At 49.3% G+C, this 18,755-nt stretch overlaps 1 pseudogene, 4 gene segments (V, D, J or C) and 1 further gene; all 6 read right to left on the bottom strand.

Moving 5' to 3' along the window:
• On the bottom strand, positions 10,186-13,863 carry Trac (T cell receptor alpha constant). The segment is given in 4 exon segments: positions 10,186-10,698; positions 11,286-11,393; positions 12,234-12,278; positions 13,603-13,863. Coding segments are annotated over 4 exon segments (927 nt in total).
• The window catches only part of Tcra (T cell receptor alpha chain), a 1,796,232-nt gene continuing 1,787,662 nt past the window's right edge, over positions 10,186-18,755 (bottom strand).
• Positions 15,542-15,570, bottom strand: Traj1 (T cell receptor alpha joining 1; annotated as a pseudogene). Its single transcript is given in 1 exon segment — positions 15,542-15,570. A coding segment is annotated over 1 exon segment (29 nt).
• Positions 16,483-16,548, bottom strand: Traj2 (T cell receptor alpha joining 2). The segment is given in 1 exon segment: positions 16,483-16,548. A coding segment is annotated over 1 exon segment (66 nt).
• Positions 17,027-17,092, bottom strand: Traj3 (T cell receptor alpha joining 3). The segment is given in 1 exon segment: positions 17,027-17,092. A coding segment is annotated over 1 exon segment (66 nt).
• On the bottom strand, positions 18,031-18,093 carry Traj4 (T cell receptor alpha joining 4). The segment is given in 1 exon segment: positions 18,031-18,093. A coding segment is annotated over 1 exon segment (63 nt).

The following is an 18,755-nucleotide window of genomic DNA, read 5'->3' as shown; positions in this document are numbered from 1 at the left end:
CCAGCTCTGGGTGTATCCTGCAACTACCCGGAAGCTTAACAGAGCTTGAGCCTCTCCATTCTTTATTAGCTCTTTGCTTAGCTAGACATACTCCAGAGTGAGTTAACAAGCCTTTTAGGAATGGTTGGGTTCAATATAATGACAAAACCTGGCAGGGGTCCTGTGGGCCAAGGCCTAGCACTGAGGAGAAGTTCACTAGGATGGCTGAGCGATCAGTGTGCTCGACACTCGTGCAGACATCCTGCAGCTTTCCCCGGAGAAGTGGATGAGGTTTACTTTGGATTCAATAAGCAGATATTTCAGATATGAAAAGCAATCGGACTTTAAGAGCAAAGGAAGACGTCACAACAGTACGCGTGAAGATTTACATTTCTCGCAGTGGCTTAGAGCCACCTGGGCCGGGTACTAGTTTCCAGGCGCAGATCTGCTTTTGTCTCGGGGTTGTGATTTTCCCCTTGGACTAGCCTTGGCGGCAGGCGTAGCTTGTTGTGAGTTTGTACCGTTTACAACAGTACAAACTACTTTCAGGGGTCTTGAGTTCAAATTTGAAAATGCACCATAGGCTTGCTGTAGACTTTAGTTAGCTTGCTCTGTGGCTCTCAGTTCCATACGCACAGAGAGGCTAACCGTGGGTTATTCCTCAACTAGGGAAGGGCCTTCCACAAGGCTCCCCGGGCGGAGGGGTTGGTTTTGCTGACTCAGGTACTGTATGGGCTGAGGGATGGATGTCCTGCTGTTTCCTGCAGCTTCCAGCTCACACCTCCTCTGTGTGTGTGTGTGGGGGGGGGGGTTATTTTTATTTCCTGTGTTCAATCTGTGGGGCTGCAAGCCATTTACCACAACTACTGTACATTGTTCCTTGCTCGGCAGTGGTGGGAAACAGCCCTTTGCACCCTCTGCCTACACACTTCCTGTCACCACGGCATGCAAATGTTCCTCCTGCTTCCTCTCCCGGCAGCCTGCACCTCTGCTCTTTGATCACGTCTGTGATCTTGGCCCACAAAGCGCTCTTGTTATGATTGTTGGAACATACTTGGGGGAAGTGACAGAGATTTGTTCCCTTCTTTGGGAAAGTCAGCAAGCCAGCCAGCATCAGCTAGTTTCCAGCACCTGGAAGCTACTAGCTCAGTTGTAGTTCTGGTGGGTTGTGGACTGGAAGTCTAGGCTAGTGTTTGGGTGCCTCATGACTTAAGATTTATCTTAGGGTTTTCATTGCTGTGATAAAACGCCATGGGGTGGGGTGGGGGGTGGAAGCCCCATGGGAGGAAAGGGTTTGTTTCAGTTTACAGCTGAAATCCATCAGTCGGGGAATCGGGGAAGTCGGGGCAGGAATGCAAGGCAGGAGCTGATGCTCAAACCAGGGGTGAAAGCTGCCTGCTGCCTTACAATACCTTGCTCAGCCTGCTTTCTTATAGCAGGGCCAGCTTGCTCAGGGTGGCACCACCTACAATGGGTTGGGCTTTCCCTCATCAGTTACTAAGAAAATGCCCCCACAGGCTTGCCCATCAATCTGAGGGGGACTTTTTTCAATTGACATCCCTTTTCCCAAATGATTCCAGACTGTCAAACTGACATGAGAACTAGCCAGTATAAGACGATAGCTAATTAAAAAAAAAAAAAATTTTTTTTTCCCCTGGGTATGTGTGGTCCTTTACCTTGAATAAGAACTTTAGTGAGAAAGAAAAAAATGAGAATTTCTGTCAGACTAGACAGAAATATTTTACTTACTTAATTTTGAATTTATAAGTCTGAGCACACATTTTTTTTTTTCCTAATGTGGGCAGCCCGGTATTGTGGAATGTGCTTTGCATGATGTAAAGTGTTGAATTGAGACTGTGTTCCGCTACATATTGTCTTTTGAACCTTAGAGGACCCTCTGTCTGTACAATTCTGTAAATAATTAATTAGGCGCCTGGGCTGTGCCCAGTAGGCATGGGCTATAAAGATAAGAAGCAGCCTCGCTGTCTAGGGGGTGAGTAAACCCACTTATGCCCTGTGTGTCTCGCACAGTATCAAGTGCCTGTTCCCGTCTGCTGTTGAAGTTCTATGATCCCGTGAGGTTCTCTAATCTCACAGGGATGTAGTCTCCTTTCTCCAAGTGGGGAGGTGGAGCGTTGGGTTGCCAGTGTTAGGATGTGAATCTTCTTTCTGACTCAAAGCATTTATTTGCTTTGGATGAGCTAATGACTAATGAGTCTGGGAGCGGTGATGCTTCACGCATCAGCTACAGATTCACTGGCCCTCATGGAAGGCAGCAGAACTGGCATCTCTCACATGATGCTTCCTCCCTCAGCACCATATCCAGCCGGACGGGGTCTTGCCACGGACCTCGCTGGCCAGTGGGAGGAGAGAGGTCTCACTAGGGACCCATTCTTGCTGCTCTCACAGGGATGGACCACTTTGCTTTAAAAAATTAAATATTGCCGGGCGTGGTGGCGCACGCCTTTATTCCCAGCACTCGGGAGGCAGAGGCAGGCGGATTTCTGAGTTCGAGGCCAGCCTGGTCTACAGAGTGAGTTTCAGGACAGCCAGGGCTACACAGAGAAACCCTGCCTGGAAAAAAAAAAAAGAAAGAAAAAAAATTATGTCATTTCCCCCTTCCCTCCTTCTCCCTCTCATCTACTTCCCTCCTCCCAATACTTTCTCAAATTCATGGCCTCTGGCCTTTTTAATTGTGATAGGTGTGTGTATGTTTATGCACACACACACACACACACACACACACACACACACACACACTTATGATTTCAGAGCTGACCATCTGGTGTTGGATAGCTGGTTGGGGGGCTTCTCCCTGGGGAAGAATGTTTCCCACTGTCAGTGTTGCTTGGCTGCTGCGCTCCTTGTTTAGGGTTGGAGAATCCCCCCTCACATTTCTAAGACGCAATCTCAGAGCACACTTCCTGTTTCTCTGGTTCTTACAGTCGTTGTGCCCCCAACCCCCTTCTAAGATGTTCCCTGCGCCTCGGGTGCAGGAGCTGGGTTGTCGATAGATCCGCTGGAGCCGGGCACCCCAGGATCCACGGTCCTCTGCCTCTGACAGGGTGTGGTTTTCTTTCTGTATGCGTGCGTGCGCGTTTGTGAGTGTGTCAGAGGACATCTTGGCAGGAGTCGGTTCTTTCCTTGTACCATGTAGGTACTAAGGTTCAAGCTTGGGTCACCAGGGCGTCACTAGGTGCCTTTGTATACAGAGTCATCTTGTCTTCTGATTTTGCCTTATCACTGAACTTCTGACCCACGGGGCTGGCAAGGTGGCTCAGAGAGTAAAAACCCCTTCTGCGCAGCCCCGGTGATCTGAGATTGACCCCCCCCCCCAGCTTCCACGCAGAGGTAGAGAACTGACTATTGAAGTTCTCTGACCGTCACAGGGCACCGCGCCACACCATCCCCGCCATGAGACTGAGCCTACAGTTTATGCATCTATTATGCTATGTATTCCCTCAGCAGGGGAGCCCTGTCCACCCATGCTCCCTGGAGTGGACAGGGCTCGGGTTTGCCATTCTAATTCAGTCCTAAAGAGGAACCAAGTAAGTGCACACAATCACAGCTGAGTCACTGAAGCAGAATGTCAGAAACTGGTCTGGTTGGGGGCCCTGCCTAGCTGATGGCTGCACCTAGCACTAGGACTTCGTGTTCGCTCTGTTTGGTGGGAAACCAAGGCATTCGGACTAGTCCACCGTGTTTTTTTGTTTGTTTGTTTGTTTTTTGTTTTTGTTTTTTTGTTTTTCGAGACAGGGTTTCTCTGTGTAGCCCTGGCTGTCCTGGAACTCACTCAGGAGACCAGGCTGGCCTCGAACTCAGAAATCCACCTGCCTCTGTCTCCTAAGTGCTGGGATTAAAGGCATGCGCCACCACTGCCCGGCCCACCGTGGTCTTATATAAGCCAGTTCGTATGTTTCCTAAGTTGTCAAAGGGGCAGAGAAATGCGCTGCCTTGGTTCAGGTTTGTAGGATCGAAGGAGGTAATGTTTGCTTTGATGTTGAGCAAGCACACACTATCGTGACTCGGGATTCTAGACGAGGATGTTGCCCGCTCATGTGATATCATTGGAATAACTCAGCCAGGGTCAGCAAGGAGAAGGAAGGATGCCCTAGAGTCGATAAAAATCATGTCTTGCGCCAGGCATGGTGGCGCATGCCTTTAATCCCAGCACTTGGGAGGCAGAGGCAGGTGGATTTCTGAGTTCAAGGCCAGTCTGGTCTACAGAGTGAGTTCCAGGACAGCCAGGGCTACACAGAGAAACCCTGTCTCGAAAAACCAAAAAAAAAAAAAAAAAAAAAAAATCGCGTCTTGCAGTTTTGTTGACCACAGTCTTTTAGGTTTACCTTGGGTATTTCCTGCCCAGACTGACCATGAAACAGACCAGTTGCTCCCACAACCTAAACCATGTTATTTGATCCACTTCACTCTCAAGTTCTGCCAGTCCCATCTTACGTCTGTCTGTGCTTCTTCCATCTGGTGTTTTCTTTATTTTTCCTTGGTTGATAAATTTAATGTGGATGTTTCAGAGAATGGAAGGAACTGGATGGTTTCAAAGTGGATTTCAGGAGGGCTTCAAAACTGGAATCCTGTGGCCTCTCTTTTTGTTTTTGTTTATTTCTGTTTATTTATTTATTTTGGAGACAGGGTTTTTCTGTGTAGCCCTGGCTGTCCTGGAACTCACTCTGTAGACTAGGCTGGCCTTGAACTCAGAAATCAGACTGCCTCTGCCTCCCAAGTACTGGGATTAAAGGCGTGCGCCACCACTGCCCAGCCCTGTGGACTCTGGAAGGGTGGTATGCTCACATTTCCAGGACAAACACACCCTAGGATATTGTAGGACACACTGGCTGGAGGAGGAATGCTTCTCAGAAAACCTGCCTTGAGGGGAGGTGCCTGGAGCGATTGTATCCTGCTACTACTGGCTCAAGGAATCCTACAATCAGGGAAGCCCCTGGGGTGCCAGAGAGGAGGGAAAAAAATGTGTCTCCTCACAGGTGATACAGTGAGAAGCATCAGGGGGGCCATGGGATACCGTGGGGTCCTGTGGTCCTGAAAAAACTGTGACCTTGCAAAAGCTGGAAGTCATGGAAGGAGTAACAGATGTGCGTGATAGAAGCTACTGGGGCCACAGTCACGGGCGAGGTGGGGGACCGCTGCTGAGCGGGGGACCTGGCGGGCCCCAAGCCTATGTGAGCGCCGGCATCCTCACGCAGCAGGCTGCTTTTATCGCAGCATGGGTGCATCCGAGCAAGCGCGCAGGATTATGGTCCATCCTTTCGCTCGTGCTGCCATCCCACTGCTTTGTGTCTGCCTGGGGATTTCGGTTCGCGAAGCATTAGCATACCATTATCTCCTCAGACAACAGGGAGAGAAGGTGGGCATGCATTCCGGTCTCCGTGTGAATAATGGAAAATGGAGAGAGACAGGGGAAAGTTAAATGTGCCACGAAGGACACTGAAGCTTACAGACCCTGCTTTGCCTGACCCCTGCCTGCCTGAGGACTGCCAGGAAGATATTAACAGAGGCCATAAAATTACAGCCATTACGTCTGTCTCCCATGCTCACACAGTGCCCGGACTGTCTGTGCCTTGACTTTAGGCAATCTTGAGTTTAATTTACACACACTGAGGTGCAGCAAACCCAGGCTTTCCAGCTGGATGCATTTTGACAGGCATCTACCCCGATGTGCCCATCATCCAGGTTCAGATCAACCGCCCCGAATTCCAAACCCTTGTTCTCCTTTCCCATCAGTCCTTTCTCCCTAGAGACACCTAGCATGTGAGTACCTGTTATGGGCGACCCCTTTGGCCATTTCTTAAACTTTAGTTGTATGGAGTCAGAGTCCCTGAAACCTGACACAGTGTCTGCCCTTTAACAGGTATCCCGCTGGAAGAAAGCCTTCGTTTCTAAACTACCTGAGAGAATGTTGGTACAAAGAGGAGAACTGAGGCTGCGGGTTTACAGGCTACAGAGTGAAGTCATGGATCCTGGGCCTGCCGGGCCCCATATTCCATCTCCTGGCTTCCAACAGGGTAGTTTCTTTCTGGGTTTCTCTTGTAGCTAGGTCTCCTAAACCTGGGTAGGCAGTGCCCCCTGCTGCCTGAAGGCCTGACCCTAGACTCTTTGCAGGCAGAGAGGATCACACAAGTCTGGAGTCCAGTGACTGGCACAGGGCAGGACCCTGTGAAACAGAAGCCACTTGTCATTTTATTTTCCTTTGGAAAGAGTTTTTCCGTAGGATGCAGGGATTTTCTTTATCCCGAATAAACACGCCGAGGGAGAAAGCCTTTTGGTGGAGTACTGCTGCCCCCGTGTGGCTACCTTAAGACACTACAACAGAGTGGGACTCCCAAGACGAAAGTTTTTCAGGTTTCAGGTTCTGCGACTTCCTAGGACCCTGAGAGACAGATGTCCACTAGGGTTATCTCTTGACACTTAAATTTCCTCCTGGAGTGGAAATGAGAGCGAATGGGGCTTCTTGTGGAAGGTATCTGTTGGGGAACGAGCCTTAGCTGTGTGTGTAGGCAGCTGCCTCTTTCACAACCTGTCCAGCACAAGCTGGACTGGACATAGACTTTCTCCCTTGAACTAAGTATATAGACTTGTCTAATTTGAGGGCAATAGAGGTCAGGGGAGGGGGACTTCTTGGGAGTGGAGCCGCAGTGCCTCCCCAGCCGGCTGCTGTGAATGGGTGTTACCACCAAGACCTGCAAGCCCCACCCAATGTGCTCTCCGTGGCCTTCTTTTCTGCACCTGTGGTTGGGCTGCGGTGTAACGGCCCAGCCTACCTCTTCTGGGCACGTGGCCCGGAGAGATCTTATCTCTAACTCTGTATTTTTAACTCCTCTTTCCAGAGGATGTGGCTTCTGCGGGAGAGCTTCAAAGGGGGACCTGTTTGCCCATGTCAGCAGCCGTGACGTCATGGAAGTGGGAGGCTGTTCAGACCCAAACACCTGGAGGGAAGTGGGAAACTTTTTCCATTTCCTGTTCTACTTCTGGCTATTGATTCACTATCTGACCAGCTTACCCATTTCAGGGTGCAGCTGTCTGTGTGATTCTTGGAGGAAATCCTATGCCTTGTGTGTCTGTATGAAAGGAGACAGCTGTGTTACCCATGTGGCTTTTACCCAAAGCAGGGCTGGCGATCCTTCAGACTGCCCCCCACCCCACCCCACCCCCACCCGTAGCCAGTACATGCAAGAGTTACAGTATTTGACAGGTCTCTCACACTCACCTCTGGGAAATATCCCTCGGGGACCCAGACTTCAATCTTGTCCAGGGCGGGGTGGGCTGGATATAGACTTCCTGCTTTGTAAACCGGAAGCCCTTCTTCCCACATGTTGCTCGAGGAACTAGGTTTCAGTGGGTTTGTGTGGGTCACTGGGGAAACTGAAATGGACATTAAGTGACCTTTGGCCCTGGATGCTGGTTCTCATGTAGGACCAGAGTCTTTAGACTTTTAGAAGCCAGTGTTTCCTGGTAACTGTCCTGCAGGATTCAGTCAACAGTCATGAAGCTAATGTGAGTCTGAACTCTTCAAGGGCGCACCACTCAAGCTCTGATTATTCTAATAGTTTTTGCCAAGCTACTCTATTCCTTGCAAAACCGAGACAGTGGCTCACCTGGCCTCTGTTAACGCCACTACGTTCCCTCTCCAGCTCAGGTCCCTCCCAGTGACTGTGTTGACCGTCATGATGTCATCTGTTGGTATCTGTTGGGTGCAAGGTACTGCACTAGGTATGGAGGAGCTACTGGTGAGCAAGGTATTCCTCCTATCCGAAGGGTCATCTATAGTCCCTTGCCAACATGTCACCTGGTAATAAAACACTATTAGATTTGATATTAGACATGAGCTTTGGGAGTTGGATTTTATGGTATACCCCAAACAAAAATGAGACAAAACTAAACCCTTGAAGCCTCAGGGGGTGGCCTGAGTGGTCAGAGCACACACCTGTCCAGCCTGCCTGTTTCTGGACTGAACTGTGACTCCAGCTGCACCGGACAACGTTGCAGAACACTTTCCACAGTTCTAGCCTTGGAACGTGAAGGGTCCGTTTTTTTTTCTGCCTTCAGAGCTGGCCTGCAGAAAACCCCTTAGGGAGTAAGGGCATTTATCTAGACTCTAGAGATACCCATTTTACAGCTGGCCCTGGCAAGGAGTTTGCTGGGCTATGGGTGCCTTCTCTTCGGGAGTTGGTCCAGACTGGTCTGGGAGCAGTGGCAGCCTTGTGACCATTGTCATGTCTTCAGGTTTCCTCAGTAGCCTCTTCCAGACTAAGCAGTGAGAGACCCAGAGTCCGACGTCGAAGAGTCTCTGCCTGTTCCCCACACTTGTTCAGCTCCTGTGGAGATTTAGCCTCAGCTGTGGGAGAAAGTTCTTGTTCTGATTGGATGGCGATGAAGTTGACTTTGATCTATCAGTGGCCTCCTGTCTGCCTTGTCCCGGCCTCGCTTGAGTTGGGGCTGGAAGCTATCTATATTCACTTCACCGCTGTGGGAGGCCCTTCAAATCCCTGCCACGTCACCTCACTCTGGTCCTCAGGTGACGTTAGGGTTCTTGTGACCTCTGGATGTTGCTCTCTGGGGACACTGGGCTAGCATGGTTCAACCGAGGCTGGGCCTCTTTCACGTTTAGTGAGGAGGTCTGTCTTTGATTCCTATACTGCCTTCTAGGCTTCTTACTCTGTTCCATTCCCACAAGGTCCCCCTTCAGCCTCTGCATTATGGCAGCCAGTTTTTAGGAGCCCGGCATCTCCTCAGCCACCCACGCTTTCTTTGCCTGGATTTTTTTTTTTTTTTTTTAATAGAACAAAGTGAATTACCACTTTAGGAGCAAGGAAAAAAAAAAAAAGACAAACTAATTTGCCCTAAGTTCTTAATGGTTGATAAAGGCTTGCTGCACTAACCTTCCCATGGGCACTTTCATCTAATACAGGGAAGAGAATGGTTTAATTAAAAGAAATCCCCAGTGGTAGTCTTTGGCATCGTGTCAGACACTCGAGGAGGGGCGTGGGATTGAGGCTCTTCGCCCCTCCTCCCCTGTGTGTGTGTGAGGGTGGCCCTGTCATGGTGGTGTTTCCTGAGGCCGTCCCCGTCACTGGTCTCAGAAGGCTTCATTGTGGGCTAGAGATGAGGCAGTTTAGAAATGACGGGGTTCTGCGGTCACTCTAATCAGGGGTGGCCGGGAGAGGGAACATGGGTTTTTGCTGTAGTCTCCAGTCGAAACTGACATTTCATGGCTGGTGACCCTGAAGCTCACAGGAGGGAGGGACATGCCCTCGATCACACTCGAAAGCTGGTCAGCCCCATCTCTATGAGAAGAAGCAGGCCTGGGAGTCACAGCTGGGAGGATTAGCATATTTCTGGCTAGTGTGGTCATAGACACACAGTTGAACCAGGGAAAAGCTGGGTGGTGGCAGTGGGTGGGGGTGGGGGAGTCCTGGGAACTAGTAAGTACTCCCGTTTGGTGTGAGCAGTTGGTCTCTGAAGTGTGTTTCCATCAGAATCCCTGCCTGCCCTTGGGGAAAGGAGACTGATAGGAGAGGCTCCCTCTCTGCCAAGAACAGTGGGCTGTGAAGGCAGAGACTCTCATGGCTAGGAAGAGCTGAGAATGCCTGCTGTCCTTGGCCAAGTCCCAGACAGTAGATTTGTAAGGCAGAACACAGGTTCAGTAGCAAGGCAGTCTGATGGGAGAGCAAGGGTGTCCCTGGAGGGCAGGAGCCAGTGGGTGAGAACCTGGAGGACATTCCTCATCCTTGACTGGTAAAGTTCAGCTACAGGTCAGAGCCTGCCCATCAGCCCCCTGCGGTCAGCCTCTTAATGGGTGCGGCATGAGCGGGGACTCTCCCCTGTAAAAGGAGCTTCCTGGCCCTTGGTACAGCTTGCTTAGTGGAATCCCCCCACACCCCCCCCAAGACAGGGTTTCTCTGTGTAGCCCTGGCTGACCTGGAACTCATTCTGTAGACCAGGCTGGCCTCGAACTCAGAAATCCACCTGCCTCTGCCTCTCAAGTGCTGGGATTAAAGGTGTGCGCCCATCACTCGCCCGGCCACTTAGTGGAATTTTTAAGAGGTCATTCCAAGAGGTTGAATGGAGAGGGTTTGTTGAGGTAACTGGGCAGGTGTGATAGGCACGTACTTCGGTTTCTCTCTGCATGTAAATGCCCCCACCCAAACACAGTCAAATAAGATCACAGTTTTGGTTTTTCTGAATCACCTTTAATGATGTCATGGACAGCAGAATAATATACAATGTGGCTCAATACACACAGTAGCAGGAGGGTCTAGACAATGAGATAATTTCTACACCTTGATGAAAGAGTAATATGCATTTCTTCATGGATGCTTAAAAAAATAAACCCGCAAAAAAAAAAAAAACAAAAAACAACCGATATTTTTTTTACAACATTCTCCAAGAGATTTTACAGGGGAGTCTGCCATGGGGGAGGGGTCTTCAGATCCAGGAGAAGCCCCGCCCCTGCCGTTTTTTGTGAATGGTCAGCAGCAGTGAGGGAGCTGAGTGGGTGCGGCAGCAGTGCTTAGCTCTCCAGCAACCTTCCTCACAAATCTGGGAGATCCAGGTGGGATTGTGAATCAGGGCCAACCAGACCCCAGACAGCCGTCTTGACGAGGTGGGAGGGCTCCTTTTGGCTTGAAGAAGGAGCGGAGGGGTGAGGAGGATGGAGCTTGGGAGTCAGGCTCTGTCAGTCTTGCAGACCTGGAGTGAGGAAGTACAGAGGTCAGGCTTGGCATGGAGGACTAGGACCCTCAGGGGTGTGATGAGGATGAATTTCTTAGGGGCTGTGCAAGGTGACCACGGAAGCATGATGACTCTAGCCAGGTGGAGGGCTAATGAGTATAGCATCATTGAATATCAAGCAGAGAGAGCTTGCTAGGGAGAAGGCACACAGGAAGGGAGTGTACACTCCAGAAGGCAGGGCCAGAGACACGTGGTACGTGTGCATCAGGGTCCGGAGTTTTCTCCTCCTCTGTTCTTTGGCTGTGTGAGCCTTGATGTGACTTGGCCTCACTTCCATCATTTCTAAATGAGCATGACCTGAGTATCTTAGGAGAGTCGCTGCTGGATCAAGGTCGCTGAAAGGATTGTGTTCTGCAGCCCAGGTGTTTCAGGGCACTGTTGCAACAGTGTTACAACTTGTAACGGGTAGGGGGTAGAAAAGTTCTGTGGGTCCAGTCTTAGGACTTAAAAGCAAATTTTAAATCCCAGGGCGATTTGCGCTCAGGGTTGGGTCTTGCCCTGAATCCACACCTCTAAGTCTTCTCCAGGCTTTCATGCCTTCTTACCTCAACTGGACCACAGCCTCAGCGTCATGAGCAGGTTAAATCCGGCTACTTTCAGCAGGAGGATTCGGAGTCCCATAACTGACAGGTTTTGAAAGTTTAGGTTCATATCTGTAAAACCAAGAGGTGGTAGCCATTAACGGTATGTGCATGAGAGGGCGGTACAGCAACTCAAGACACTGTGGACTTTCCCAAGAGCTGGTTAGGCATGCTTGGGTGTGGGTAACTTCAACTCCCAGGTTGCTTCTTTGAGCTTCTGCACACACCCCAAGGCAAAGGTATTTGTATATCCCTCCAGGGTAAGAGCATTGTGTTTTAAGACAAAAACCACCAAAAGGACTTAGTCCATATAATATTCTGAGGCCCTGTACAGAGAGGGGTGGTGGTGCGGGTGGGGGTGGTGGTGGTAGATGTTCAGAACTTGTCATAATGGTCTAGACCTGGGCCTCTCAGTGAAACCACAGATGTGATGACTCAGTAACTAGTCACGTGGAATCGAGGTGGCGTTGAGACAAGACCTTTGCCTGAGGCTATGTGAGTTCTACTTCCTTTCTAGAAAGGAATTCCCCTGAGATACAGAGAGGGCCAGTGTCCATAGAGTGACAAGGTTAGTTCAAGGCTGCTCTGAAGGGACTCACAAGTTCCACAGTGGCATATGAAGTGGTTTTCTTTGGCTATTCTCACAGAGGAGCCAATACAAGAGACACCAAGGCCCGAGAGTGACTCACTGGCCTTGTGAAACTGGAGGCACCGCTTGTTAAGTACTTAGAATGGAAAATGACGTTAACCGTGCTGGGGATTCAAGACAGACCCTGCGAAGCTTGGGGCAGGACTGGAAATGCTGTTCCCACCTCCAGATCCACCCCCTCCCCTCCCCTGTGCACTAAAGGTCATTACTGGCCCCTCCCCACCCCCCAGCATCACTCAGTGTTGGTCAGACCCTTCTCTTACCTGTTTCAAAGCTTTTCTCAGTCAACGTGGCATCACAGGGAACGTCTAAAAGGGAAAACAAAGACATTTCCTTAGATTCTGAAGCGTGTTAACTGTCCCACCACAGGTTGTTGGTCAGGAAAACATATCACAGCTTTTCTGTGATCCTCTGGGAGAGAGCTGGGGGCCATATTACCCAAGGGTATCTGCTGGAGCAAAGGCCCAACACCCTGGCTTATGGGCACTCTTTTATTCTTTCAACAACTACGGGCTGTGCAAAGTACGTGCTGTATGACGTGGGCCAAAAAGTCAAGACCTGGAGGTTTCAGTCTAGAGTCCCGTAAAGACAGCAAGACATATTCACAGTGACCAGGGCCATGTATTTTCATGTACACCTCCCCACAATAGTGTTGATACCCAAATTTGCTCCTTTATTATCTCTTACTTAGTATAAGGTCCCATCGACCGAGATGCTCTGCCACTTCCCTTGATGCCCACTGACCAATCTCTGTGTGGTTCTATCTGTGAAACCTAAGTGCTGTTGGCCGCTGGAGTCCCGCCATCACCTGGTGGGGCTTCCTTCATCTCTCTATGTTCTCTGTCTTCTGCTGGATCTACAGTCTGCCTTCTACACACCACTCAACCTTATGTTTATTTAGTTGTTTTGGGAGACAGGGTCTCGGGTAGTCCAGGCTGGCCTTGAACTTTCTGTGTAGGTGATGATGACTTTGAACGTCTGCTTCTCTTGCCTCTACCTGTGATCTGACCCCCCTGTCTATGGCTTACAATCCATTTCCTGCAGCTTCTCCTTATTCTCCGGATTCTCCTTTCTTAGCTTCTGACAGGCTCCTCTCTGGCCCCAGGCAGGGCTGGTCCCTTCTTATCTATTAACTTGTAGTGTGATAGCATTTTCTCTGAGCCTTTCTCTGAGCTGTTCTTGCCTTAACTCTGAGTTATTGCATATATTAATTGCAGCCTGGTGTCATTTACATGTCCCTCTGCTGACGGATGGTCCTCCCGGATTAGAGTGGCACTCCCTCCTCCTCATCTGACTTCTGTACTCACACTACTTGGCAGACATAGAAGTCAGGGCAGGCGGCTGGGGGTGGGTGGGGGTGGGATGGGCAGGAAGGGAATGGAAACTGTGCCTGGGAGAACAGAGAAGGCACTTGGCTCAAGAGAAGACAGGAAGGTGAGCCTCAGAATTGTGAGACCAATGCTGGGCCAATGTCCTCTGTCATGTTCTCTTGTCTGCTTTGGTGACCCGTTAGGACTCCTTAGTGACACAGGATGTGGATTTTGCTGCCTAATGATGAGGGTGAGATGACCCAAAGCAGCTTTTGGAAACCATAGATTTGAGCCAGGAGGAGACTTCTGGGGCACCACTCACCTGAACTGGGGTAGGTGGCGTTGGTCTCTTTGAAGATATCTTGGCAGGTGAAGCTTGTCTGGTTGCTCCAGGCAATGGCCCCATTGCTCTTGGAATCCATAGCTTTCATGTCCAGCACAGTTTTGTCAGTGATGAACGTTCCAGATTCCATGGTTTTCGGCACATTGATTTGGGAGTCAAAGTCGGTGAACAGGCAGAGGGTGCTGTCCTGAGACCGAGGATCTTTTAACTGGTACACAGCAGGTTCTGGGTTCTGGATGTCTGTGGGCCAAGAGGACTGATGTTAGAAGATTTTTTGGGGGTCCTAACTTAGGTCAGAACTCAGATGCCAGTGACAGGCAAGAGCGGAACTCTCTGGACTAGCCAGTCTTGTTCACAGACTTCACATTGGAAATGACAGCCTAGGATCTAGCTGCCCATGATGGACACAGGCTTAGGGACAGGCACAAGTCATGAGTGCCAGCCAAGATCTCTAGCTTTCAGTAGTCCCTCTCCACGGGGTCCTTTCTGGCATCTGGGAAAACCAGAAAGGAAGGTGGAACCACTAAACCATCTTGTCATTTTTCTACTTAACAGGATCTTCAGAACCCCAGTGGGTCCAGTCAAACAATTTTGTTTTGGCAGGACAAAAACAAGCTTAGAAAACAGAGACTTAGATGTCTTCTCTAGAGTACTCTCCCCCAGGTAGGCTGGACGTTGGTGAGAAACGAAGGCGTGTGATATTTTAACATTAAGTTGGAAAGTCTCTCACACTACCGGGCCATTTTTCCTCTCTCGTTGATAAATGTTTTGAATAGCACTCACACCAGAGCCCTGTCTCTACAATTTACTCTGGTCGGCCTGGATTAAATCAACAGGCAGCTGAAGTCGCAGAATTTTCACCTGTAAGAGGGACACCAGGCTGTTCTGAGAAATGACTATTTCTTCAAATAAAAATAACCGAGTAAACCACACACCGGGCACTGAACAAACGTGCCTGGCTTTCACCATGAAAACATACCACTTAGCAAACCAATCACACTGTCTCTTTATTCCAGGAAAGCGGGTGCTACCTGAGGACAATTCTTTCCTTTCTCCAAGGGATTTTGTTTTTAATGTGACTCTCTCAGACTATTTCCCCACGCCCTCCACGGTCTGAGGAGGCCGGCTGGAGGGATTAACACAGCGGACCACCTAGAGAGTTTCCAGCAGGGCTGTGATCCAAAGCTCCTTCCCCCGTGGGTCTCCCACAGTCCTTAACTGATCACAGGAGCCAACCAGGGTGGCCTTGGCAATGCCGACTCCCAGCTGGATCCTAAACCAAAGGAATCAGGCCCTGGTGCCATTGCTCAAGGATGCTGAGTTAAGACAAGAGCTGTAGCAAGCAAGGTACTGCCTCGGAGCAGCAGAGCTGGGGGTGGGGGGTGCCGTGGTGGGACATGGAGTTCTGGCCCCTTTCAGGCAAATATTTAAGGTCTCACTACAGAGACGTCCTGGTGTTTAGTCCCCTTCATGTCCAGCCCCATAGATATCTACTGCAACCCCACCTTTCCCCCTGAAAATGAGAAACAAATCCCCTTTAACTAGAGGTCTTCAGGGTTCCTGTCTCTCAGAGCCCTGCAGCGAGAGACATTCTATTTCTACCTGGTCAGAAAAACACATTTTTACCACTGATGGCATCCGAGGTCACTTTAGCAAGACTGGATCAATTTCTCAGCTACAAGTTCAGCCGCTCTGATTCCTAACTTGCCATCATAATTCAAAACATACAGAGGCGGCGCGTGTCTGAGTGTATAAGCGAGGTAGGTCCCCAGGGGCATTGCAGTGATGGAGAGAGTCCCTCACCACTAAATCTGTGCTCTGTTGTTAAGTACCGGAAACCTCGGAATGAGAGTTAGTGACACAGATGTGGGTCCTACTCAGGCTTGGGTAGCGTCAGGAAAACAGCAGGCAGGCTTGTCAGGAAAGATGGAGCAGCTATCTGCACACCAGTCCTAATGCTTCCTTACAGTAACACCCCCTGATTGGCTTCCAAGGAGGCTGGGATGAACTCACCTAAGAGTGTGATGAAGACGAAGGGGGCGGGGGGAATTCCTGACACCCCTCACCTCACATCTAGTCTTGCTTACTAAACTGGATTCTCAGTTTTCTTGTGGCTGGCCCTGGTCCCAATCTCTGTATTCCCTGGGACGTTCTAGTATTTTAGTATTTCTTATTCCCACTGTCTAAGAAGGTTCCTTTTTTTTTTTCCTTGTTCTCTTAGTCTGTTTTTACTATCAGATCTGCCTACACAAGCCAAAAGGCCTGTGCCTTGTTTATCCCAAGATCAAATCTTCCTTCTTGTTGCCCCTTGGTTGGAATCCTGCCTCCCTCCTCTCTCTGACTTACACAGATCTTATCAACCTGTCAAGGTTCAACAAATCTTTTCTAGCACAGAAAGCAGCCTCAGTCTAGGGCACCTTCTCCAGGACCCTGACCCTCTGAGGCTGTTTATCTACACCAGCAGTTGCCACCCCTTAAATAGTTTGTAGGTTGTTAAATGTACAGTAGTTCTGAACATTTGTCTAGTTTCTATGCTGTGTGCGGACAGGTCAGACATCTATCTGTCTTGGGCTTTTTTATTCTCAGCCTAACATTACCTAGAGTGATAGCTACTTAGAGGCATTTAAAAGTGTCCATTGAATGATTAAAGTCATCTTTTAATGAGTTTGACCTAGAGAAAACACAGATATTTAAGATTGATAGTGATGCCTTCCCCCTTCACAGACCTCCGTAAAACAATTAGCAGGATACCCCAGTTAGCCTCACCCTGCCATGGGAACAGCGGACATCTCTCTCCAGAGAGAGGGTTAATGACCGTGCCCTACCGGGTTGCAAATGGTGCCACTTGGGGTAACTCACCAGATATTACCGTCACTTGGGTCCCTTCCCCGAATGTTAATTTACCACTTAGTCCTCCAGTATTCACACTGCAGGTGACACCTTTACAGAAGCCTAGGCGATCTACCTACTCCTTAGATAGAAAGAAAGTCTCTCAGGGTGGAGAATCCCAGGCCTGAAACTGAGTCCTTTTGCTGTCTTGCATTGGAATTCTGTCTCTGCTGTAGACAGTCCTTTCCCCTGCCCTGGTCTACTGTGAGGCTCCACATTGAAGAAAGTGAAGTGATTTCCATAAATTCAGGAGAATTTATGAGATCAAAACTTCCTGCTCAGAGCAGCAGTTTCTCGGATACTCTAATCGAAGGATCTAGATTATCAACCGCGTTATGATTGCCAAGGGTCCAGAGCAAGGACAATGTTTCTTCAGTACTTAGTGCTGGGTGGGATGGGTTCTTTCTAGAAACATTTATAATCCTACAGAAGAAGATACCAGAACTCTAGCCAGTGTGTCTTGGACAGAGAGGCAGAGGGAGTTCTTGTAAATTCTATCCTTGACTCATTCTACGTATATGGTGGATTTCTGAGTTTGGTTTCAGCTCCAAAGATTAGTTTAGAGCTATAGCTGAATTCCCAGTCCAGGTAAGGTCTTTGAAGAAGCCTTTCTGACACAAGTCAGAGCCCACTGGGGTCTCAGGATATTTCTCTAAACTGTCCTGGACTTCTTGGTCCCTTACAACTTCTGTTTACCAAGGAAGCTGTTGTTTCACTCTCTTGACAACAGTATAAACCTCGTGTGGCAAGGCCATGATCAGATCATAATACTGAGGATGCATTAGACTCTCCCAATGGAGGAGTTTTGTTTGTTGTTGTTGTGTGCAGGCAACGTCTCACATGATACCAAATGATGTGGGGAGATCACTTTGTTGTTGAAAGTGGAAACACTGTTAAATATAGCCGGTGAATTAAACGCTATTAAATAGAGCCAGAATTCAGCACAGGCCTATCCTCCTCCTCCTCCTCCTCCTCCTCCTCCTCCTCCTCCAGCTCCCTCCCTATCTTTACAAAACAGAGCACACTGGCCAGTCACGGAGCTCAGCCATTTTTACCCTTGGAGAGGGTCCTGGGACTCAACTCAGTTCTTAGAAAAGTCTCTGGGAACTGGTGTCCCCTCACCACACTCATTAGCTAACCCAGGAGTTTAACTACCTGCTGCAATAAAAGAGAATTTGTGTTTGCCATTAACCCATCTCTTCCTCCCCAAGGGCACTTAGCTAATTTCCTGAATGTTCAGGTTATCTGGTGCTGATATTATCAGCCTCGCTTGAAAGCACTGAGTATGTGCAATTCTTTAAAAAAATTTTTTTCTATAAATTATCCTGTCCAGATTTTCATTTATTCAATTGGCTCTTGGAACCTCTCTGACTTCAGTACGAGACTGGGGATATTTTAAGCTACCACCAAAGCCTGTGGAAATAGGAAAAGATATTCTGTGCATCCCAAGATTTGCTAGAGATTAACCAACAAGGCACCAGGTCTTTTCGCTCTGGTCATTGGCACGATCATACTCACATGGGCACACAGCCAGTCTGGTCCCTGCTCCAAAGGTCAACTTATTGAAGCTACCAGATAACACACAGTAGAAAGGTGCTTTACAAGAATTCTAGCCTGGGCTGGACCAGCCTCAACGAGACATTCGTCTCCTGCCTCAGTTTACCGATTTCCCACAAGTCAGTTTTCCTTTGATGAAAGGGAAGTCTCACCTCAGATCCCTTTTCTCAGGAGTAGCCCCGTAGACCTTTCCCTCAGCCATCTTGGAGCCAGCAGGGCTTTCCTGAAAGGAAGTTAACCCATTCTGGCATAGGCAATAGAGTTAAAGGTGTAAGAGGCACCTTGGGAGAGTGTGAAGAGACAGGGACTAGTTGCAAAATGATTTTAAAAGTACACATTGTTTTCTTTTCTGACACGGTCTTGCTCTGTAGCCCAGGGCTGGCCTTGAACTCACGATCCTCATGCCTCAGTTTCTTGAGTGCTGGGATAATGAATGTGTGCCACCATGCCTGGTACGAAATGGAACTTGAGGGAAGACTGCACTGGTGACAAACATCAGCAAGGCTTAGTGACAGGACTGAGGTGTAGGAGGGCCCTCCCTTAAGATGGCATCTGTAATTCCCTAGGGTACACGTGGACTACAGTTATCCTGGCTAGGGAGTCAGGAAGCTCTGCCTCGTACTGACGTCATATGGAACACAGACCCCAAAGTTTGAGAACAGTGTAGACGAGTGAGACCTCTCAGT

The sequence above is a fragment of the Mus musculus genome, chromosome 14 (assembly GCF_000001635.26).
Source record: "Mus musculus strain C57BL/6J chromosome 14, GRCm38.p6 C57BL/6J".
Classification (NCBI taxonomy): domain Eukaryota; kingdom Metazoa; phylum Chordata; class Mammalia; order Rodentia; family Muridae; genus Mus; species Mus musculus.
This window is presented reverse-complemented; position numbering and strand designations above follow the sequence as displayed.